Below are 24,057 nucleotides of genomic sequence, written 5' to 3'. Positions count from 1 at the left end.
CCAATTAATTCGTTATCGTTCGCCAATCAGCTGGATCTTGCCCCTTGTGTCCAGCACTCAGGGATCAGGCCCGTCTATGCAATCCCAGCCAGGTGGGTACAGCCAGTTCTGACAGCAAGAGGCACTTCTCTGACTGTCGGTGCATGCATAAGATACTTGCCCAGTGTGCTTCTGCGTGTGCAGACTTGTGCATCAGAGGTTTGTTAAGTGCCTAAGCGGAGCACTGATGAAATGCCAATGAGAAGTTTCCTTTCAAAATCAGTGTCTCACAAATGAGTGCTAAGCCCGAATATTTAATTAGGGCATGTTCCAGAGAGAGTTTAGTTGTGAAATGCTTCTGGTTCTCTATTCTAATGGGGCATAAATGTACTTTCATACTACATGGGTTTGTGCTTTTGTCTAGTGACCTCATTTGAACATCCTTCAAAACCATAGTTTAATATGACAAGAAAAAGTTTCAAGTGTTCATAGGGGTTCAAGTGTGCTTCCCTGTTGCAGCTGCAAGAAGCTTTCATTTCCTATTCCAGGAATCAGAATCTAACATGCCATCTGAACTATGGTTCATGGTAACTATAGTCCGTTTAAACAAGCCAGCTTACCACTCATTGTTTGAAGGTGGCTTACTTTAAACCATAAACCATAGTTAAGATTAACCAGTTTTTCAGATTCAGACAACGCAACAAACTGCTATTGATCTAACACCAAAAAATGAAAATTAAGCTCCTTCTCTTGGCTGCTACAGGAAGGCGTGGAGATCATGAGCCTGGGCTTGCTGAGACTTGTTTTGTCATACAGCAGAGCGATGCTGTGGTCTTTAGACATCATCTGGATTCCCAAAGCCAAGGTTAGAAACAAACTACTGATCACAGAGCTGAGAATCCATGCTCCAGTCCCCCTCCTTCCCCCACTGGCTGCCTCCCTGGGGTTTGGAAGTTGACCTAGGAGAGGAGCTTATGGGGTGTTCCAGGGGTGGAAGGGAAGGAGATTGGGACTGGAAGGGTACAGTGCATCCCAGTGGTTCTCAGTCATCCTGATGGGACTCCTTCCCTCTCCAAATGATGAGGATCCATTTATTTTCAGTGCACGTCCTGCTTCACACTGGTTGCTCATCAGCCTTTGAGTTCAGGATCTTACAGACATCAGAGGTACCACTGATAGGATCGTACTCACAACTATACTTAAGTGTGACATCCAAACTGGGGAAGAATGTTTTCATTAAGCAATTATCCAGTTCACATATTCTAAACCTTGGAATTATTATCCATTGTTAAACTGCAGAATTTACTCAGTTTTACACAGCTTCACATAGCCCTTAGTTCGGTGCAGGGAATGAGTCGAGCAAAGCTTTGCAGATGGCAGAGCAAATGCATCGTTTGCCCAATCTGAATGAAGCCCTGGTTGCTGGCATCCCTACACTTGGAGTAGGAGGAGGCATATAAATGTAAAAATAACAAATAAATACGTATGCCACCCTTGCAGTGGTGCACCTCAATAACCCATAAGGGAAACAGTTTCCCCACGCCACTCCTTTGAAGCCTTCCCACCATAAAAGGGAAGGGCAGCCTCACTCTGGAGCCAGTGTGGTATAGTGACTAAGAGCGCAGGACTGGGACTCAGGCGACCTGGGTTCTAGTCCCTGCTCCATCAGGGAGCTCACTGGGTGCCTTTGGGCCAGGCACAGGCTCTCAGCCTCACCTGCCTCACTGAGATTACGACTGCAAGCTGCCTTGATCCCTTTGAAAGGAAAAAGGCTGGGTTGTAAATACGATGCATAGATGCATAAATGAGATTCTTTTGCTTGGATTATTCTCCCCAGGCTGCGCACTGTATCAGCTGCAATGCTGCGTTCTGGATGGGAAGGCCACCTATTCAGTGCAGCAGGCTTGGACCCATGGACACCCTCAGATGCATTAATCTTAGCAGCCAAATGGCCCAGAGGTGCACATCCGTAGAGGCCACTGTGTACGCAAGCCAATTTTCAAGTACCTGTGTCTCGTAGCCTTGAAGCTATGGCACTGACACACAAACACACATGCTATTTTATTATTGTAGACAGAACAATAAATCTAAAAGATTCCATGTTTTTATGCATCGTATTCCTATCCTGCCATTATCCAAAGGGCTTTCATTTTCTAAATTTATTTAAAAAAGTGATTTATATGCTTCCCTTCAATATGAATATATTAAAACTGCTGTTGAATCTGCTGTTTTTTAGCTCTTGTATTATTGCATGTTGTTTCTACATGGTTTTTCTCCTTAATCACCCAAGTAGTATTAAAGAACAGAATATACATTTTTAAGAAAAGCCACTTATAAACTTCAAGTTCCTTAATAAAGAGCCATGATATAGAGGCAACAAATAAATAAAAGATCTATGTAAGCTGTTCATTTTACTGTTAATTCTATCAACAAGCATTCAATTGTTAAATTCTAAATGCAGTTCATTTTTGTGTTTAAAAATCTTTCATTCCACCTTTCTGCCTCAAGAAGAGGCAATCCAGGTGGCTCAGAACTGATCCATAAGCAACAAATACAAAAATCAAATATAAAGCTACACATCTGAAATATAGTTTATTAAGAAGGGAATACACTAACCCAGCTCCAAAGTGACCTAGTCAAAAATCAGTGCAGATTGTATAGGAATAAACTGTTCATTGGAAAATCCATTAAGCTGCGTGTCTATGGATGTGAAGAAAATGTTGAGAACATGGATCCACTGAAAATTCCAGCTGCAGTCATTAGCCATGCAGTTCTATCTCACCTTGTGTCCAAGTACTCAGGGCAGCTTGCCATAGTTCTGCTCCACAACCTGTCTTGCCCTTACCCTTACCCTGCAAGGTAGATTTGGCTGGACAATGGTGACTGCGCCAAGGTCCAGGCACCTGTTCAAAGATTCAGGACTGAGCCAGGACTTGAATTGAGTCTCCCCAGGCTTTGCCCAAACTGCCAACCACACTCCTGACACCTTGCATAGCAAAGTTTGCAAAGATCAGATCCTGTCCCAATAAGGTTGTAATATAAATTAAGATTATTCTTTAGGACAACTCCCTATGTAAAAGCTTCCATGATGACTAATGACCACAAAACCACTCCCAATTGCAGACCACACAGCAGCTCCTGATTTTTAAAAGATGACGATGATCACAGTGCACAGAACAGAAGTCTGTCAGATGCCACTGCCCCCCGCCTGGGTAGCACGTCAGACTTCATTGCAAATGCTGGAGGCAAGCAGTGAGTTCAGAGAGCCACTGGAAATGAAAGTATTCCTATCCAAATGCTTAATTAGAAATCCATAATAAATATCTTTCACTCAAAAGTAATTGCTTCCTGGAACAAGGAAACAAATTAACAATTTCAGTCCAGTCTTGCTCTTTTTTGTCTCTCTCTTGATCACAAACCATAATTAGAGAACTTGTATAAATTACATTTCTCCAATTGCTTGAGAATCATAGCCTCAGAGGTTTTATCCACAAAAAGGCCTGCTATTATCCCTAACACCATAGCCTATATTCCTGCCTTTTGAGTTTCAGCAACAGATAAGTAATTACATTATCTTTATTCACTATCTAATAGAAAGTTAACAGTCATGGGAATTAGGCTAAGATCAATCCTCTTTAGAGATAGTTTCCAAAAGTCAGTAATTAGTTGGCAAAGAACTATGTAGGTTCCATCCAGAGTGTGGACAAAAGGCATTAAAGGAGAGACTAAATTGCTCTCCAAAATGATAGCCCATGATAATGCCCTGCTAATGTTAACATTGTTAACACTGCAAGTTGGCAACCAAGGGGAGCCTTGCTGGCTGATGTAGCCAAATAAAAATCAACTAAATAAATAAACAGACAAGAACAGCACCCTGGTAGATCAGAGCAATGGTCTGTCCAATACAGCTGCTAGGGCCCAAGGCTTAGATACTACCAGAGGAGATGTTTAAGGAGATGTGAGCAGTGCATGGAATCCCAAGCCGGAGAAGATCCTCCAAAACTCATCATCTGCTGAGATTAGAAGGCATGACCCCACTGCTGATGCTAAGGGGCAAAGCCTTCCCTTGGTAGCACCCCCCCCCCCCCCACAAGCACACCTTCTTCTTCTTTTCTCTTCATCTAGGAAGAAGATGTCCTTGCAGTGGGGATGCAGTGTGGCCAGACTGTGGGGGCTTGGCTACCTAGGGAGGGGCGACTGATCTCTGTGTGGGAGAGTCCTTCAGCCTTTCGTCGCTGATGCTGCCTCCTGTCTGAGAGCCAAGTTAGCAGTGGGGGTGGCAGGAGCTGCACCCTGCCTGTGTGCAGGGATGGGCACCTACTCTGTGCACATGCAAGTGCACGCAAGCCCCACTGCCTCTCGTTCCTGCTGTCCTTTCAGACCAGAGATAGCAGCAGAGAGGAGGCTGGGTCTCTCACGGCACTCTCCTTCTGGCACGGGTGAGCCCCAGTGCCTGGACCTCCCCAGATCCCCACCGCTATTCCCCAGGCTATGACCAGAGGTAGCAGCGGGGATGCTCTCCAAGGCATCTCCTTGTGAGAGTGCAGTCAGGAGCCGAAGCACCAGCCCCCAGAGGCACAGCAAGAGGCAAGAGGCACGGCCGACCAGATTAGGCCCGCACCTCGACCCCTGCTGCAACAGAACCATTTCACTTAATTTCCAAAAGGGGGAGCCATGGGAGAGCGATGGTGCCCCTGCCACCCACACTTCATTAGTTAATCTGAACAGTTTCTAGACTGCTTGACAAAAGAGACTTCTTGAAGCAATTTAAAATACAACATGTCAAGGCTCTCTAATACTTACTCATGTCCATGGGGCAGCAGGAGACTTTTCTCCCTTACCTTTGAATAGGATGAAACTCCCTTAATCCAATAATTTTCCTCCTGGGACATAGAATTTTAGATATTAATTTTCCCAAGACTATATCTAATCTCAGGTGTTTCCACACTCGCTTCAATGGCACTCCAAGGTCTTGGCTTGCTTTTGTTTTTAAGCTGGTGATTGTGAGCTGTCCATGGTCCTGACTAGCTGCAGGCTACCTTGAACTTCTGCTGTAGATTGTCAACAAGGGTGCAGCTCCTATTCTGTTTGTCCCTGTAATTCATGGGTCCTCAAACTAAGGTAGGATCCGGCCTGCCGTGCCCATTGACCCAGCCCAGGCCACAGTTTTGCCCTTGCCGGGCGCTCGTGGGTGTGCGTGGGCACGCGGCTTGCTTGCGAGGTGGTCGTTTCGGACTAGCTCTGAGACAACGATCTCCTCGTGAGCAAGCTGGCGCCTTACCCAGCACGTGTCCCCGCCTCGCCTCACAGTCACGCATGCGCCCCTCCCCCTCACCACCCGCACCCCGTCCGCCGGCACTGCCTTGGGGGGCCACATCCACTGCTGGCACCTGTCAACTGGCCCCCTTTAGAAAAAGTTTGGGGACACCTGCTGTAATTCCTGGGTTAAGCGATCCATGAATTGCCATTGTAACATGCAACTAGCCCACTATTTACAGCTTTTAATCTAGGCTGATACCATTTTTATGACTGCCATTCCGAGGGGCCCAGTACCTAGTATTGCATGGTCAACATGCTTATTAACAAGACAGATTCTTTCTCAGCTTGCAGGATGTGTGGTCAGCAGAGTCCACTGGGCTCTGGATAGCATCCGCCAGCGTGACCCCATGGAAATCCTATCCACAGTTATCTGAAGAGAAGCTACCCCAACTGTGCTTCCCCCCAAAGTGTCAGCTTTGATAACTATTAATGTACAGTGGTACCTTGGCTCACGAACTTAATCCGTTCGAGGACTCTGGTTGTGACCCAAATTGGTTGTGAGCCAAGTTAAATTTCCCCATAAGATTCAATGTAAATAAGGTTAATCCGTTCTGCAACTTTTTTTTTTTTACTCAACATTTGAAGCAAAGTGACAAAGAACAACAAAGATCACAGGCATCTCCCCCCAGCGATCATGTGGGGGGGGGGAGATGGGCATGGGTGCACTGCAGGGAGGCGGGCACAGGCACACTGTGGGGGAGGTTGGTGTGGGCACAGGCGTGCTTGGGCAGGGAACATGGGCGCAATCACGGCCAGCTCCCCCCACCCCCAGTACGACTGCAATCGCGCCCGTGCAGGGAAGGCAGGCACGCTTGTGATCGCCACCCGATGCAGAGTTCGTGACCTGTGGCAAAATTTTTATGAAATTTCTGTTCGCGACCCGATTTGGTTGTGAACTGAGGCGTTCGTGACCCAAGGTGCCACTGTATCTCAAGCCAGTGCTGTACCAAAGCAGTTTACATATCGTCCTTAGTACTCATATAGGGAAAGATGGAGGCCAGCATTTAGGATGTGCTCGAAGAATATGAGAGTTCCGGAACATGCACCCCTGGTTAGTACAGCATGTTTGTGGTGGCACTGAGTGCCCCTGATCATTGTTTAGTGTGGGTGCAGGCAAAGTGGGCCCTCCAGATGCTTTGGACTACAATTCCATCAGCCGTAGCCTGAATGGATAATGTTCAAGGATGGAAAGAGTGAGTAGCCCAACACATTCGGAGAGCACCACTGTTGGTAGGATGCAAGCCGAGCTGTTCTGTCACTGGGAAGACACATGTCTCCAGGCCCAGCTGATCGCTGATGACTTCACAAAAGCGTGCCTAGATCAGGAAGACACTAGCCAAGCCTTAGAGCAGCCTGGTACAATGGGAAGTCCAAAGGACTCAGGTAAGTTTTCTGTTTTAAATTCACCAAGCTCCTAAATGCCTTGGCGCCATCTCCCCTATAAATTTAGTGGTGAATTACCAGCCGTGAGATTGCTACATAACATAATAGTTGAGTATGTAACCTAATTCTCTGCACATGATCCACATGAATGTAAACACTTTTTAAATTCCCAGTGATTGCAAAAGGGGTACTTATTTTTCCCACTAAAATCAGGGTGACATAAAAGTGTTTTAGCTAAGTTTTAACTGTGGCTGGATCATGCACCATATGTCCATGTTATGGATAGTTGTAGAAACAGTAGAAATTTGCTCAATTGATGGTGTGTATGTGTGTGAATGTGATTGTTCTTATTGTATACCTATTTATTTTGACAATATTAGCAGACTTGAATACTAGCACTAAAGCTGCACTATTTCAGCACAAGAGAATTGAAATTTAAAATGGTTATTTTGTACAATGAACAATAATGTCCCTGACTGCTAAGGAAATCAAATCTAAGCCCATATTGAGGACCATTTTTCCTGTCTTTTTAATAGGGAGAAGAGACAAACACAGTTTAAATTAGATATCCAGACTGTACTTTATCATCATATTGCAGATATCTGATCACATAGCTTTTTAGGCTTTCAAAATTACATCCTTATTTAAATGCTGAGTCATAAAGATGGCATTCCTATATTGGCAAAGCAATTTTTCCTCTCCAAATTTGTAACTGGACTTGTTTCTTCCTTCTCACAGAAATGCTGTACTATGCAAATGAGAGGTTTATTTAGTGTGCGGATAAAAGAGCTTTTTAAGTCCTCATTCCTTCTAACATCTTAACAGCTGTGCAGTTTCTTACAAAATATGTTTTATCGTTTCAAGAAATGCTGTTAACCTCGCAGTTTTAAAACTGAATGAACAAGGCCTCTTGGACAAATTGAAAAACAAATGGTGGTACGACAAAGGAGAATGTGGCAGCGGGGGAGGTGACTCCAAGGTTAGCCTCAATGTCACCAAAGCGGGTAAACAGTATGTAGAGTAATTGGTGCATCTGCTGGGGTCCTTTCCTTCCTGCCATGAGATTGTCGCCTGTCCTGTAGCATTGCTAATAAGTAAAAATTTTCATCCAGATGTATGCAATTACTGTCAAAGCAAAAATATTTGCATCCTTGAAAGGATTTTTGAGCTTGCTGATGGGCTGAGAATCCAAATTATGGGTTATCTTGTTCTTGTGATCTTGCACATCCCAGAAAAATCCATTCTTTTTCATTCCTGTATGACATTGATGGGACAGACCCTTTGGGCGGACATGCCCAAGAAAACAGGTAGGGTTGCTCACCTCAGGCAATACCAACTCTGAGCCAGTTTTGCATGCATGTCCTTTTAGGGCCACTCCTTCCAATGGGCCCATCATTCTGCAATTTTAAAATGTGCAAATTTTCCTAATAGACACCATTATATGTTGGCAATTTTCGTGCCAAGAACTCGATCACAAAATTCAAAGGAGTGCTCCAATCTGCATATTAACACAGGAAGTGTGAATTGATTCATTTACCATAAGACCAAACGAAATTCTCCAGCATCCCTAAAGACCGCAACACCACAGAAAGTAGTTCAAGTGTCACTTTATATCCTTCTTCCTCTTCCATGATTCCACACTAAATGGCTCTGATTGCTCACTGGTTTTACCAGCGATGGATGTTGTGCCAGACACGTCATCCCCATTTTCCTTAAGAAACCTGGCATCAAACTCCATTACCAGCCAACACACCCATTACCTGAACGATGCCCTTGTCTCTGAAGTTGCAACTGGCAAGGCTACCTGGTGCTTTTCAAGCCCTAGATCCTTGCTTCAGTGATTTCTTCTTAATGTAGGTCTCTTCAAAATCAGTTTCCTGTTTTGGCTTATGCAAAGGAAACCCGAGAACTACAATCAGGGAGTCCCAATTCTGGCACAGAAGTTGCTCCCTGAACACTAGTGTAAACTTGATTTTGCAATCCACTGTACCAGTACGTGAGACCAGGTTTTCGGTTCCCCTGCTGTTTCTAAGCACCGGAGAATAAAAGAAAATCCCAAAGGAAAAATACTGCTGCAGTTACTTTCTTTTTGTTGTCAGTATTTATCACATATATATCCTGCCCTTCCTCCCAAGAGCTTACGAACCTATTCCATTTATCTTTACAACAGCCTGTGATAAAGTTGAGTGAATGTTGGGAGGGTGTAACCGGTCTAATGTCACTCTGTGAGCATTGTGAGGTGAAATAAGACAACCAGATGACACTAAAAGTATGCCATTTAAACCATAACTTAGATTGCAAGATAACTTATTTTTGGCCACCATGAAACGCATATGGTGTGCACTGTGAGCCTAAACACATGTAGGCCTCTATTTTAGCTGTATCACTGTGCTCAAGCTCAGAAACATTTAACATGCACAGTCCCTGCCTCAGAAAATGTTAAAATGCAGGCAAATCCTTGTTTGGGGTTCACCATCCATTCGAAGGTGTGAACAGCACAGCTGCTGAAGTAGAGATACAGGTTCAGTACCAGTTATACTCTACAGTTTTACAGGCAAAAGGCGAATGCATACAATTGTGGAGGGCACCGTGCTTCTAGATTACAGAAAACCAAACACAGAGTAGTAACAGCATCTGGAACATGCAGTGAAATCCTAGTGGACACACTTGAAGGAACACTGCTCCCATTTTATCCATTACAGCTTTCTACTAGGTGATCCCAGGCAGAATGACTTCACTTTTCCATCTCCATATCTTATCTAATCCAGCCACTGGTTGGGCTGTTGGATCCCTCCCATCCTAAGTTGTTTTCTATATCTTTCCCCACGTCACTTGTCTACCTCTGTCTTGCCTAGTTTTATTAATTATATTTCTATTCTGCCTTTTTTCCTTTCAAGGAACTCCAGGCAGTTTACATAATTTTCCTCCTTGGAATCTTATCCTCAGAACAACAACCCTGTGAAGTAGGCTGGGCTGAGAATCTGTGACTGGCCCGAAGTCACCCAGTGAGCTCCAGGACCAAGTGGGGACTAGAATGCAGATCACCTGAGTCCCAGTCCCCCACTCCTAACCACTACACCACACTGCTAATTGTTGTACCTTCCACTGAAAACTCAGCTTTTATTATACTGTGGTATTTTGTCCCAACATGCCCAACCTCTTTTCGTTCCTGTGCCCCTGCCAAATCCACACCATTACCTCACAAGTAATATACATGCAAGTGTAGCATATGCACCGATTTCACACACTTTTAGAGTTCCTTCACATTTGCTCAGAAATAGATCCCATTCATCTCACTGGAATTTCTCGGTCAGTGTGCTTAGTTTTGCAGCCTACATTAGTTGATCGATGCATAGCTTTTATGGCTGGCTAGGCTTATTGCCAGGACAATAAATATGCGTGCTGCTTCTCTATTAGGAAAGAAGGAAGGAACTATTTTCTAAAGCATGGCAGCTTTTTATTGGTCAGCCAGCGACCCTTTGTTAAGGTCTGTGTAAGCCAATAGTTTTGGGTTTACAGTAATTGCACACAACTCATTTAAAGCCTTCCCCAGCAGTATGTGCCCGTTACCTGAAGCGACGGAGCAGGTCCCAGTTGTATGTCTGTCTCGGACCCTGGGGCTACTGTACACGACATACCACCGACTGTGGCCTCAGCTCCGTCACTTTGCAATGCGATTCTATGTAGTTTTACTTGAATAACATAAAATAACATATATAATGTTATTTATGTTATTTTCCACGTGAAGAACTCCTGTAAACCTTGCCGTTTTGAAACTCAGTGAGGCAGGCGTCTTAGACAAGCTGAAAAACAAATGGTGGTACGATAAAGGTGAATGTGGACCCAAGGACTCTGGAAGTAAGGTCAGTCGCTGCAGTTCGGGACCTACTGTTGTGTTCACAAGCCAGTTAATGATCACCTAGGGATGGAAATGAATCAGCTATTGAACCCTCATCATGTAGACGAGGCTTATTCTTTTCTTCCCAACCCCAAGGGGACACCATTCAGTATTTACTGGGGTTTATAAAACCTGCCCCCAAAATGCAACACAATCAAGGCACCCTCATCTAGATGAAAGTCCTCCAGGGCCAGCTCCATTCCAGGCATGAACTCAAATGCCAAGCCCTGAAATTGCTCCCAAAAATGATGTACATTTTTGAAGGAGCCACATGTCAGATCGCCCACTCAATATGCTGCTCCGCTTTCCCTCTTGCAGCAAGAAGGATGGCCTGTGGCCTGCAAAGATTGTCCTGCTGATCAAACTTAGAAATAGTGGTGAGATCAGGAGAGGTTTCTTTAATATAATGTAGAACCTCTGCCCAGTGCAATGCCCCTTTCCCACATCACAGGGCAAGGGCACCCTGGTCCACATGCTAGTCAGGAACAAGGCTTTCTTCAAGGGCGTTTGACCGTTTTTCCATGGGAGCCTGGCTCCTGGCACCTCTCCTGAAATGGAAGTGGTCCTCACCTGTTTGGATAACATTGTGCAATATTAACTACTTTGACACCAGGTCAAAATGGAATGTCCCCAGTATGGATACCTTGGAAAGACTTTTCTGCACAGTCTTGCCCCATCAGCTTTGCAATCCTGCAGATGCTCTGACATCAGTTAGAATACTGAATAATGCATATTTAAATTAAACCATTGTAACAACTGAGCTTGGTGGCCATTGTAGTTCAAAAAATCCACATAGCTCAGAAAAGGAGGTTAACGGATATCATCACCCCATTTTAAAATGTTTATTACTTTAGGCTAGAACTACTAAATTATTAAATTTAGTATTATGGCAATGCATGGCATAGAGTCAAATCCTGGAAAAGTTATTTGACTTAGTGAATTATGAGGAACATTTTTGCCCATCTTTTGAGACACTGAAATGTCATGTGGGTGATTATGTCTATGCCAGTCTTACCAAAATAATTGCAGCACCCTAGATTCACAGTGTGGAAATCATATACCAATTTAAGATGCATCCTTCATGCTATTGTAAATCCAAGAGTCGGATTTTAGATAACAAACCTATTATTTTAAAATGGCAAAGTTAACCATGTACTACATCAGCGATATAAATGTGTAGTATAAAAAGAGCACAGACGCCGAAAGGAAATCAGGCATGCTGAAGTTCTTTTCGCAATGCCCAGTATTCCCAGCCCTGAAAGTGCAGGCAGTCCTCCTCTTTGGGCTTGTGCACATCCAGCCAGCCTGCTTCCTGGCTTTCCATGTTTTTCGGACCTACTCTCCCCTCCTTCCACCTCATTGTAAATGACTTTCCAAACCAGGAAACTTAAAACAACCCTTTAGCAGGATGCAAAAGCATCACATTTACGGAAGCAGGTGTTTCTCAGCAATGTTGCTTTCTGTTTTTATGATAATTTATTTTATTTTATTTTATTTTATTTTATTTTATTATTTAAAACTTTTGTAGACTGTCCCATTATCGAAGTCTCGGGATGGTTTAACAATACAAAATGTAAAAAAAAATTAACACCCAGTATTAAAATAAATGTTATATTTGTGTATTTCCTTTGTACTCTAATCTTGCTATTTTCTTGTTCATTGCTTTAAGCAGTTGCTCACTGGAGGTGTGATCCAAAAGTATTTGAAATGTGGCTGTGACCAGACCAGAAATGCTTTTGCTTGAATTTAAAAAGCGATTTAAATGTAATATGCATTAAACCCATTAAGGAAGGCCGTCTAGATGGCCATAGGAAAATTTGGAGTCCCAGGACTCTGAGTTGGAAGTACCCTCCCTCCACCCTTGCAGCTGACATGGAATGAATTGCCCTGGCGATGGCTGTGAGTTTGCAAATGCAACTTCAGAAATGGCATTGTGGCAGCAATCCAGCAAGTGAGGAGAAGAAGGGAGGAGCAAGGCTCCCCCAGGATTGAAGATTGTCAGCCTCTTCCCTTTGCACTGCAGGGCAAAAGACTCAGAAGGCAAACATCACCCATCTCAACCATGCAGACAAGTCCACCTCCATTCTTCTCCCACCCTTTAATGGAACACATGTGACCTTCCAAGTTCAGAGGGTTAAAAGGGTACCCACTACACTGGTGGGCACTCTTAACTAGAGAGTGGGCGACTAGCCAGGTGTTTTGATTTCCAAACAAATATGAAATTATTTTGCCTAATGGGAGCCATGCTGTAGATCATGAAGCTATTTAGTGCACTATCTTAGGCCTGTTTAGACACCAAAGAAGGCTTCCAACTCCCAGCACGACTCTGCTTGGAGAGGCATGTAAAGAGCTGTAGGTCTTTTTCTGGTCAAATGAGCCTAGGGTTGTGCCTTGACTGATCCTCTAGCAACCCTCTGTTAAGGCCACCCTAAAACATCAGCAGGGAGGTTCTGTACCACATGATGGTGCTCCAGCTCATTCTAGCAGGCCACTTCACCACCATTCCTAACCAAGGAACTAATTGTAACTAGTGCGGGTTAAAGATAGGAAATCCTTCGCAATGTTTTTTAGGAAGTCCTTACATGTATGCTCTGCAACACTGGACAGGCCAATGACCTTGTAGATGTTTGTGAAATGCTGTCTCCCCCCACCCCACACTTTAATTTCAGTGAAATCATTACTGACGTCACATTTGATTACCATTCTGTACTGTACTGTTTGCTCGCGCTCCGAACCACTTGTTCCCACAATTTAACGCAATCCCTTCTGTTTTCCCAGGACAAGACGAGCGCCCTGAGTCTCAGCAACGTTGCAGGCGTCTTCTACATTCTGGTTGGCGGCCTGGGCTTGGCAATGCTGGTGGCTTTGATAGAGTTCTGTTACAAATCCAGGGCAGAGGCGAAGAGAATGAAGGTGGCAAAGAGTGCACAGACTTTTAACCCAACTTCCTCGCAGAATACCCAGAATTTAGCAACTTATAGAGAAGGTTACAACGTATATGGAACCGAGAGTGTTAAAATTTAGGGGTAGGACTTAGGGCCTACTACAGTGAGTGGGTGATGCGTCATCTTGTCATGCAGTGTTGTGCCCTGTCTGTCCAGTGGTGGTACCTGTTTGCTTCTCGAGAGAGCTTCCTCTTTTGGAAAACTGGTTCAGTTGATTTTGGCTGCAGATGTTTAGTATACTGACTTATATGTTGCTAATAGACATCTGCATTGCAAGGGCTTTTAAAAAATGTATTTGTATCCATATCGATCCATCGATCGATACAGTCACAATAGGAGACATTGGCAGGTGCATGAAATTTTAGATTTTGTGCTGAAAATTTGCTTTAGTTTTTTGTTTTGTTTTTTAATGGAAGTTTAGGCCAAGTAGGACCTCTAGATAGACTTGCTTGGATAGGAGAGGCTGGACTTTAATATATATATATAATATATATATATATATAATATTATATATATATATATATAATTATAATAATATATATTATTATATATTATATAATTATATATATTATAGCTGCTTTAGGATGGGTCTGTGAAGTAAGAGCAAGACTCGGAACTGGTGCACCTGACCTAAGGAAGTCACTTTTACTTCCTTCTGTTCTTGGTAACTCACTGGTTAGGCTTTAGTTAATTAGCTATATGCCTTATGCATACTTGCTTGGGAAGACGTTGCATAGAAATGCATTCATAGAATGCAGTTGTGACTTCTCTTCCTATTCATGTTTAGGCAGGAGAAGATCCTACACTTGCTGGCTGGGGGTTTAGGGCTTTCTTTTTCTCTAAACACATAGGACTGAACACTTAGATGGCTTTAAAAGGAGTTCCTTATTATAATATTGCATTTTCTTCCTATCGAAGGAAACCCAAGGTAGTTTCCAAGGTCCTCTCCCTCTCCATTTTATGCTGATCATCCCAACCGTGTGAGCATCTGTGACTGAAGCAAAAGTCACCCAGTGAGTTGCAGGGCTGAGTGGGGACTAGAGCCCAGATCGACTGAGTCCCACTTCAGTGTGCTAAATGCTACACCACTGGCTCTCAGACCACAATTAGAGAATGTATGGACAGTAATGCTGCCGTCATAGCTACTCTACTTGGACCTATGTCCTATTAAGGTCAATATAGCATGAGGTTGGAATTCTACTGCAACTAAGTTAACTGGGACATACTTCCCAGTAGATATGCCTAGGATTAAACTGCAGTGCCATCAGTGGCTATGAGTTATGATGGTTACATAGACATTCCAGGATCACAGGCATGAAACAACAGGAGAGAACCATCTCTGGCCTGTATGCGTCCTAAGAGGCTCCTGGAAGCAGCCCGCTGGCTGGAATGGACACTTGCGCTGATCCACAGGGCTTTTGGTATCTGTAATAACAGCAGCCTCCTTCTGAATAAGCCTGCATAAGATTGGGCTGTCAGTCAATGCTGTTGTTGTGTTTAGATTTGGTCTTTCCTCCAGGGAGAACGAGTTGCGTTGACGGTGCTCCACTGGCTCTGAGCTCAGCCTACAGTTTTGGAAGTCCCAGCACTTCTCAGCAGAGGCTGGCTGTAAATTTCAGGTTTCCATCTTGGCAAGGACAGCCCTGCTCACCCTAGGTGTAGACCGATGCAGAGCTTAAGGAAAAGAAGTGGCTGCCACAGAGAGAGCTGTCCAGTGCACCAATTCGCCTTTCTCTTCCTGCCCCACACCTTCCCTTAGGTTACATATCAGTGAGCCCTTGTACAAATCCTTGAACATAGTGGTAACTGGTAGAAGTCTAGAGCAAAATCATATTCATGTTTCAACAGAGAAAAAACATATCCTATGACTCCCAGCATGTCCCAGCCAGCTGAGATGGAAAGCAGGACAACGGAAATTAATTTGGCTAAGTCACAGTCAACAATATAACTATAAAACTAGCTAAAATTATTCGCTCCCTCAGCTGTCTTCTGTTGGGGCCAGCCCAACAACACAAGTGACCATGTTGGGCATTTTGGGGTGAGGGACACTGTTAGGATCCAAAGAGGGCATCGCACCACTTGAAAGGTGCCACCCTGAATCCCTTGCAATATGGCCAAAGATCTTGGAGCAGGACCACTCGTGGATTTCATCCTGCAGCTGCTTGGGGAAATAGCAGCATCAGGGCAACCCTGCTTCTGAACTACATCATTGCAAGGACACCTGAGTAAATTAGGCAGCCTAGGAGGTGATGCTCTTTCACACCTGCATCTAAAACAGATGGAAACAGGGGTAACGTGGCCAGACCCATGGGAAGAGCTGCCACTTCTCAGATGTGGAACCACTTTTCCATGAGGCTGCTTAGGTGGCTAGGGGCAGCCATGCTGGCCTGGTTCATCTTTCCTCAGCTATGGGGCTCACCTCCCGCAAAGCATTTTTCCCCTTGCTGCAGTCGTGTCTAAAAGGCACAGGTCTTGCTGCTGTTGTAATTGAAGTATTGCACGGGCCGAACCATTCCAGCCTTGAATAGGTTTTCCTATTGGTGGTGGCATCCTGGCAGCCCGTTCCCACATCCACAGGAGCAACCATCGCAATGTGGGGAAAGTGGATGTGTCCTCTTCTACATTTGTACCCAGAAGCATGTGCTGTGGCTTGCAGCTACCTATATCAGTTTCTTTTTAATGCTACTTTTTGAAAAGTGGGGAGAGGAGAAAGACACTTAAATTGAGAGCCAGACCATGCTTGACTTGAATTTCCTGCTTCTGGCCCTGAATCTAGGACTACCGTCATGGGGATCCTATTCCAGAACGAAAGCCAAATGTAGGAACTGGGGGAGGGGGGGTTATAGGCTTTGCCCACCTGTTTGCATTGCCCAAGAACATGCCTTATTTTGGCAATGTGAATTCAAGGCATGATATGGCTGCATCTGGGAGCCCCTTTCTCCCACCATCCCCGAGTACTAGATTGGACCTCCCATGCAGCTGTTTTTGGAAAACAACAACCCAACATATAAGGGCAGAACTATATAATTCAGCCAACATGAGGTTTAGATCTGATGCACAAGTGCGTGTTCACATTTGGCACATGCATCACATGAGTATTCCCACTTTTCAGTTATGTGAAATTAATTCCTGTGTGAACCATTCATAGTTTATATTGTGCAATGTAAGGCAAATATCCACAATGACACCAATATCAGGTTTTCCCCCCTATAGAACCTGGTTTAAAACATGAAGCAGAAATTTTATTTTGCCACCTCAAAAAGATCTTAAAGGAAAAGAATTATACTTTCATTATTTATGCAGCACTGGGGTGCATGGCACTGCGCAATAGAATTGTGCAAGTCAAATAACAGGCCCCTGCCCCAAGGATATTACAATCTAAAGGCACCGCTGATGCAAAACAGAACAATGCAACGCAGAACAAACACAGCATGACCAGAAAATGGCATGTGGTTGTTGTAGCTGAAGCACTCTGAGGATTAGGTGAGCTTTCATGGGGGTTACCATGAAGATAGGGGAGGTGAAGGTGGATTGGAAATCTGTAAATTTTTTAGAAAGTTTTCCTTGCCAGTTTATTAGTGATCTGTTTCAGAAAGACAGGTGCAAAGAAGGTATGACTTCCACAGGCTGCTGAAATTGTACTGTGTTGAGATGGGCAGGAATCTGTGTGCATCCTTTACGCTTCTCCTTGGTTTTCTCCAGCCGAACCCGGCCATGCAGCTCCCTTGTTCAAGATGCCTTGCCACTTTTAACCCCGAGAAATAGGGAGGCAGCATGTTGCAGATGAGTAATGCTGGAAAATGGGAAAACGAGGGAAAAGCTCCGAGGGCGTGTGTGGATGTGGGAACTGTGACGGTGAGCCATAGTCCTGCTCCTGAATATGTGTATAATGCCCCATTTTTAAACTTGCTGTTTAGTGCAGTATGGAAGCCATTGAGTTCCTGAAAAGTTTAGTAATGAGCATCAGATCTGCTTCCCCCTCCCAACATCCAAAAACTATGAATCTCATTCTTTTAAAAAACATAGCATATACCTAGTCAGCAAAAAGCATGTGCTCTTTTTAGACTTAAAAACAAAACACCAGTTGAGACAGAAACAGAACTCCTGTGGATGGGTGTGTACCCATTTTCCCCAGCATGGTCTCCTAGTTGCAATTCTCCCCAGTTTACCCTTTATATATCCAAATTGGCTTAGTTTTTTCTCCTCAGTGTTAGTATCTGAAAATGCTACTTTTAAAAACACAATGAATCCAACAGATACTTTAGTCAGCATAGCATAACATTTTCTTCAATTTGCACTTTTCCAAACAACTTTGTATCCTCTGTGCAACATTAACAAAGTAGATTCCAAGGTGTGAAGAATGGTGCTTTATCATTAGCACATCCTTGCTTGCAGTCCCTCATATCCAGGAGACCAAATCGTCTCCGGAAGGTGGCAGTCATATGCCAAGCTGAGAATGTTTCCCCTTCATATTTGATTTCTTATCTACTTGCAGGGAAGAATTGCAGGATCTTGTCTCCTTACCTCTTTGTTATTTCCACAGTCTGTTGGGTGCTCATTCTTTCTATCCACTTTCAACTCTGGAATCCCAAGTGCTATTTAAGGCCAGTCCAAAGGCTGGCTGTCCCCCAGTGGGGTCTTGAGTTCCCCGTCTTCACGTGTGATCACATGCAGCTAGCTTTCAAATGCCCTCATTTTCAAATGCCCTTTGCCATGCTTCTTGAAGATTATGCAAGGGGGCAATTCATTCCAAGAACACAAATGTCCAAAGCATGACATGGTGGGAAGCATGATTTGAGCACAGTTTTGGATCTGGCCCCTGTTGGTACTTTGAAAGGAAGTGAGGCCAAAAGATACAGTAGAAAGATGCAAGAAGTCCATTTTTTTCTTTATTGATTCCCAACCTGTTTCAAACAAGACAGTTCTTCCTTTGAGGAAAACACAGCACTGCACACATGACTAAAAACTTAATCCAAGCACTCAGAAATGGGTTAAATAATGACAGAAATGACTTAACAGTATATTATTTTAAAAGTGCACAAAATGCACCAAACATATATTAGCAAAACTCGGTGTAAGTCTTCAGTTTAAATAACCAAAGTACTAAACTAAAGAACTGCTAGGAGATCATTCTGTAAATGCAGGACCACTGTGAAATGCTAGAATGTTCTCAGTGCAGCAAGAATCAGGCTGGTGATAAAGTGTTTCCTTGAATTCCTGCATTTACATTTGTGCCATTTACACAATGAAGAATTGAATGATAGAATACATTGCCACACTAGAGTATCAGAAGAGCTCCAGTGGATCAGACCAAAGAGTCATCCGCTCCCCACTGGTCAGCCTATTGTTTCCAGGAAGCCCATGAGCAGAGTCCTACATCTGCCACAGGATGAGACAATGTCTCTCAGTCTGCATGACTTTCTCTTAAAAAGGAACTAGATGGATATGGAACTAGATGGATGGACTTTCTTTAAAAGGAGCTAGATGGCCAACTGGTAACTCCATGTTCAGAAGCATCCATATCAGATTGTGGAGGCCATAAAGAGAGAGGGGATGCTATCCTGGGGATGCCCAGAAGCTGGGCTAGGCGGACACCAGGCCTAAGATAGTGTCAGGGCTCTTTCTGCATCTTTCTCTCCACTTTGCACCATTCTCTGCCAGTTCCAAACAAGAGCAGCTCTTCTTAGTGCTGCAGATAAGCAGTGTACTGTTGTTTCTCTTTTTCCCCAGAACAAAACTATGGTGGTCACAAAACTCCCTTTCTGCTTCTGCACGATAGAATAATTATTCTGCACCTCCACTGAGATTACAAACATTTGTCACAAGGCACTGCTTGTGTCAAATAACACCCAGAGGGCAATTCTCACACCTGTTAGTGATTAAAGGTAGATTTATTCACATTTTAAGACACTCTAAAGGGGGCTGCCATGAGAAATGAAAAGCCAGTGTCAGAGATGTTCCTCCAGGCTAATTTTTAAGTCAGTGATGTCAGGTGAGAGGAAATGTACACCCTAACAGTGCATCAAGTAAGTTGTCATACACATTACAGAGCAAGAAGCCGAAACTGAACAACCCAGATGCAGTTTTGCTGGTAATTCACAGATAAACTCTAAAGCTGCTATTTTGACCTGTAGTTGCCTTACAGAGGAACAAGCAGGATGGAGAAGCCAGCTCCAGTCAGGGAGCCCATATAACTGGGAGTTATATGGCTTCCAGCACGCATTGGCTAATGGCAACCAAGGTATCATTTCCCAGCCTTTTCCTTGGTGTTTATTTTCTTGAAGATGCTAAAATAAATAAATGCATGGCAGCAAATTTCTCTGAAGTCTGGCCTATGCTCTCTTTGTCCCCATTAGTTATTCTACATATACCTGCCTGCCCCCTAAGATCTGGAGCAGAGGTCCTTCTTTGAGAGCCCTCTTTGAAGGAGATCAGAAAAGTGGCTACCCAGAGAAGGGCCTTCTCATGGTGGTGCCCCAGCTGTGGAATAGGCTGCTCAGAGAGGTGTGCCTGGCACCATCCTTTTATTCATTTTGGCACCAGGCCAAACCCTTTTTATTTTCCCATTATTTTAAACATAGTGTTTCAAGATTGTGTTTTATTTACTGTAATTTTGAATCTTATTTATTTTATTGTATTACTGCCCTGAGACATTGTGAAGGTGGGATATAAAAGTGTTTAATTAATTAATTAATTAATTAATTAATTGGGCACTCCATATCTAAGACAAGTCTGAATCTGTCAGCTAGGTTTGTTTTTATTTCACTTAGCTACACACTTAAAGAAGCTTGAACTGTTTCCTTCTTGCTCTGGAAAGTTTGTCACAGAACTTGAGACCAATTAGCAGAGTAGGTTAGTGAACAAGGTAGCAAAACCTAACTCTCTAGACTGATAAGAGAAAAGAGGAAAATCCCTGCATATAGAAAAGCAACATGTCTAGGACTAGAACCCTTCTCCCTGATAAACTAGTTTTCTACAGAGAGGGTTACTGGCATTCAAATGGGGGCATCCTGGCAACCATACAATCTTCTGCTCATGGTCCAACTTGGGCCCATCCAAAATAGGGTTCACCAGCCTCGATTATCACTCAAAGAGGGCAAAAACTCTTCCTATCTGCAGCGGGCAACTTTCTGCACAAGTCTCCTTTCCTCCAGCTGCTGTTTCCCTTGTGGTCTCTGTGCTGGCCCTGGAGCTGTACAGTACTGATAATGATGCTAAAGGACCAGAAAGAGGAAGCCTTTGTACAAAGTCTTGATATGTGTGTGTGTGTGTGTGTGTGTGTGTGTGTGTGTGTGTGTGTGTGTGAGAAAGACCGCAGGAGAATGAATGATTCTAGGGTCCATGAAGATAATTGTAACCACAGCTTCCATCCTTGTATTTTGTAAAACATTTAGAATTAGCCAACAGTAAAGCTATGCTTAGACCATCTGGCTTCCTCCAGAAGCTCTAGAATGAAAAAAACTTTAGACTTATCTGGAATTGATCAATCTCGTAACTATTAAAACTCCATTCAGGTCAGGTCCCAAGCACTGAGGTGAGATACCTGCTTCTCAAAAGCTAAGAGGAAAGTCGACAGCATTCCTTTTGCCTTTTCTTGCAAGGAAGGGAATTTCTAGTTGCTTCTTCAAATATGGGCTGTTTTGCTCAGAGTCACAGACTTTTGCAAGTGCTGTGTATTAAAAGTCACAGAAAGATGGTTTATCCGAAGTCATCCAGTGCACAAAAGACCTCCCTCGGCTGATCCTCTTGTGCCCTTCTCAGTGGCAGGGAGAAAAGCTGGTTGTCTCAATCCATGATAAATGTCCCTCTTTGGGCCTTTGTGTTTCCCCCCCTGTTGTGTGTCTTGTTCTTGTCTTTCTACATGCAACATGTAGCGTTTAGCGAGTAAAACTGTCTTACTGGAGCATTGACCCCAAACCAACAAAACTAATGGTGCAGATGTCTTTTTGAGATCGATGGGGTTTAGTCAAAGCTAACTTAGATACCACTGAATTTAATTTATCTAAGCCTCTTTAAAGAAAAAACAAAGGGAGGAATGCGTCTTTTCTATAGAAAGTCAATAAGTGAATTGATAGACCTACATCCCAATCCTATCCACGCTTCTTTAGAAGTAAGGTTCATTGTTATTAACAGAACTTGTTTCCAAGTAAATGTATGTCTGTTTCCAGCCATATATCCTAGCTGTATGCCTGCTCCTCAGAAGTAAGCCCCAGTGAGTTCAATGGAGCTTGCTTCCAAGTAACTGCAGTCCTAGCCTGCAAAGGAAAAATGTTTAGACAGACTTTCAAGGCAGGTTTTATATTATTTACAGTGGGTTGGATCCAGATTTAATCATGCTTAGAGTAAACATACTGAGAACAATGGGAGTCAATTTTGTCATGAATAAGTCTCATGGATTGCAGTGGGTCTACTCTACCTATGACTGTCTGGCATCAACAAATACAATCATTCAAAAAAGTTTAACTGCTCTTATTTTTATCATTATTTTAAGTTTTATGTTATCTTTTTAATATTCGTAAACTGTCTTACTTTTAATTGAAAGAAGAGTGGGATTAAAGTGTATGAAAGAAAGCAAATCCAGCAAAGTGAAGTCCTGCTGATTTCCATGGAAGCAACATACACATGTTTAAAAATATTCTCTTCAGTTAAATCAGTAGGACTTAAAAGGAACTTTACAAGATTACCCTAAAATGTACAGAAAAATGGGCATCTATTTCTAAATATCAATGCTGACAATATCAATCCAATATTACCTCTTTGCTTACAAGTTAAATAGTAAGCAAATGTTGTGGCTTATTGCTATCCTATACATGAAAATCAACAGAAAAATAAGAAAATATAATTTGGTTCCTAGGGAAACTGGGCAACAGTGCGACATTTTACATTTTCCCACAGAAATCGACTTTTACTAAATTTTAACATTAGCATTTCACCTTTGACCTGTTTGAAAGCTTGAATTTAAAAAGATTGAAAAATGAACTTATGATTTGAACAGTTCACGCAATAATGCAGATGTCTACATATAGATATTCTTGGTGTTTGCTGTGCATTCTTCGATCCTGGAATAGAAATATTGTAACACTTGCCTTTTTCCCCTCTCCCCACTTCTTTTTCTGTCCTTTTTTCCTGCCTCCTAGCTGACCTTTTCTGAAGCCATACGAAATAAAGCCAGATTATCCATCACGGGAAGTGTGGGAGAAAACGGCCGAGTACTCACTCCTGACTGCCCAAAGGCTGTACACACTGGAACTGCAATTAGACAAGGTTCAGGATTGGCGGTAATTGCATCAGACCTACCATAAAAACCAAAAAAATAATCGAGTGCCTTAATTAAACTGTGTCAGTGACTGATGGGAATACAGCATGGACTGTAACACGACACGGGAAATGTCATTGATGAACTTAGAAACGGGCTGAGAATGGGAAGGGCATCAGGATGTGCCAGACATCATCAGCAACATATGTGTGCATGGTCTCAGCTCGGAAACCCAAACTCAGATTTTATATCAGGAAAAAAAAACATAATTTAGTTTTGTTGGGGGGAGGAGGGGTTGGGACAGAAATATTAACAGCAACAAATTTCACTTGAGTGGACTTTAAAAACTAATAAGACTTGCCAATTTAGCGCATTAAAACTGTGAAGAACACACTTGAGGAAAGACTAACTTTTGGTCTTTATCTCGGCAAAGTGGGGAACCAATTGCTATAGAAGTCAATGAACATGCTAACCTGTGTCTCCAGATGATCAACATTAGACAATGGGAAGAATATCCAGCTGTGGAAACAAGTCACTAAACTGTGATAAGAAAATAAATATGTAAATCCTGTGAAAAAATAAAGAAATTACTTTTTCTTTGGGAAAAAGAGGAATATTGAAACATGCTTGCTTTTTAACGGATGTAAATTCAGTAGAGGACAACACAATTCTTTTTTCTAACCATCTTAGGGAACAATTCATTGCAATAATTGATATAAAATGCCATCACTGTAATAAAATTCAAAGACTTTTTTTTTATAAACATTGTTGGTCATCCTCTCATTTGCTGTTACCATCATTCTGTTCCATCATTCAGTGTTCCACGGATTTGCATCTGTCTAACTACAAGAAACCAACAAATACGTTTAGAGAACACCATCAGTCTGCAGTGTAGAATCAAAGAGACTACGGGTCACTCATGTTACCAATATTATTTATAATCTTGTTCTGTGTAAGAAACTGTGGTTTTTGTACCCACCAAAAAAGAATAAAACAACAACCGTTCTTATAATACCTATGGACCTGGAGTTGTTTTCTGACCATCAGGAATGCTGTTCACAACAGGTCAACAGAGCCAAGGTTGAGTTGTTCTCAGATGAACGTGAGTTCCGATGGCTTGAAGTGAACAAGCACACTTTTTTTTTTACTGCCTAGACAGAAACAACACGATGCTCTTGGCTTTGCCATCGGTTCACTCCATTGTAAAATAAGCAGGACTACTCACATCCTATCCTCAAAACATCCCAACAAAATGCAAAACTTTGCTGCTTCAGCTT

The 24,057-nt window shown here is 43.0% G+C and overlaps 1 protein-coding gene across 2 annotated transcripts in view; it reads left to right on the top strand.

Annotated features, from left to right (window-relative positions):
- GRIA4 (glutamate ionotropic receptor AMPA type subunit 4) overlaps nt 1–23,675 on the top strand; it is a 276,464-nt gene extending 252,789 nt beyond the window's left edge. The window contains exons 14-17 of one of the 2 annotated variants that reach the window (XM_044442477.1): nt 10,430–10,544; nt 13,358–13,492; nt 22,662–22,802; nt 23,598–23,675. In XM_044442477.1, coding sequence (XP_044298412.1) covers nt 10,430–10,544; nt 13,358–13,492; nt 22,662–22,802; nt 23,598–23,675 — 469 coding nt within the window. Of the gene's footprint in view, nt 1–7,545; nt 7,661–10,429; nt 10,545–13,357; nt 13,493–22,661; nt 22,803–23,597 lie in introns of both variants that reach the window. The other variant, XM_044442476.1, reaches the window with a different exon arrangement.
- The last annotated feature ends 382 nt before the right edge of the window (nt 23,676–24,057 follow it).

This window comes from Varanus komodoensis, unplaced genomic scaffold, assembly GCF_004798865.1.
Source record: "Varanus komodoensis strain SLA01 unplaced genomic scaffold, ASM479886v1 scaffold4, whole genome shotgun sequence".
In the NCBI taxonomy this organism is placed as follows: domain Eukaryota; kingdom Metazoa; phylum Chordata; class Lepidosauria; order Squamata; family Varanidae; genus Varanus; species Varanus komodoensis.
Note: the sequence above shows the minus strand (reverse complement) of the source record. Positions and strands in the feature narration are given on the sequence as shown.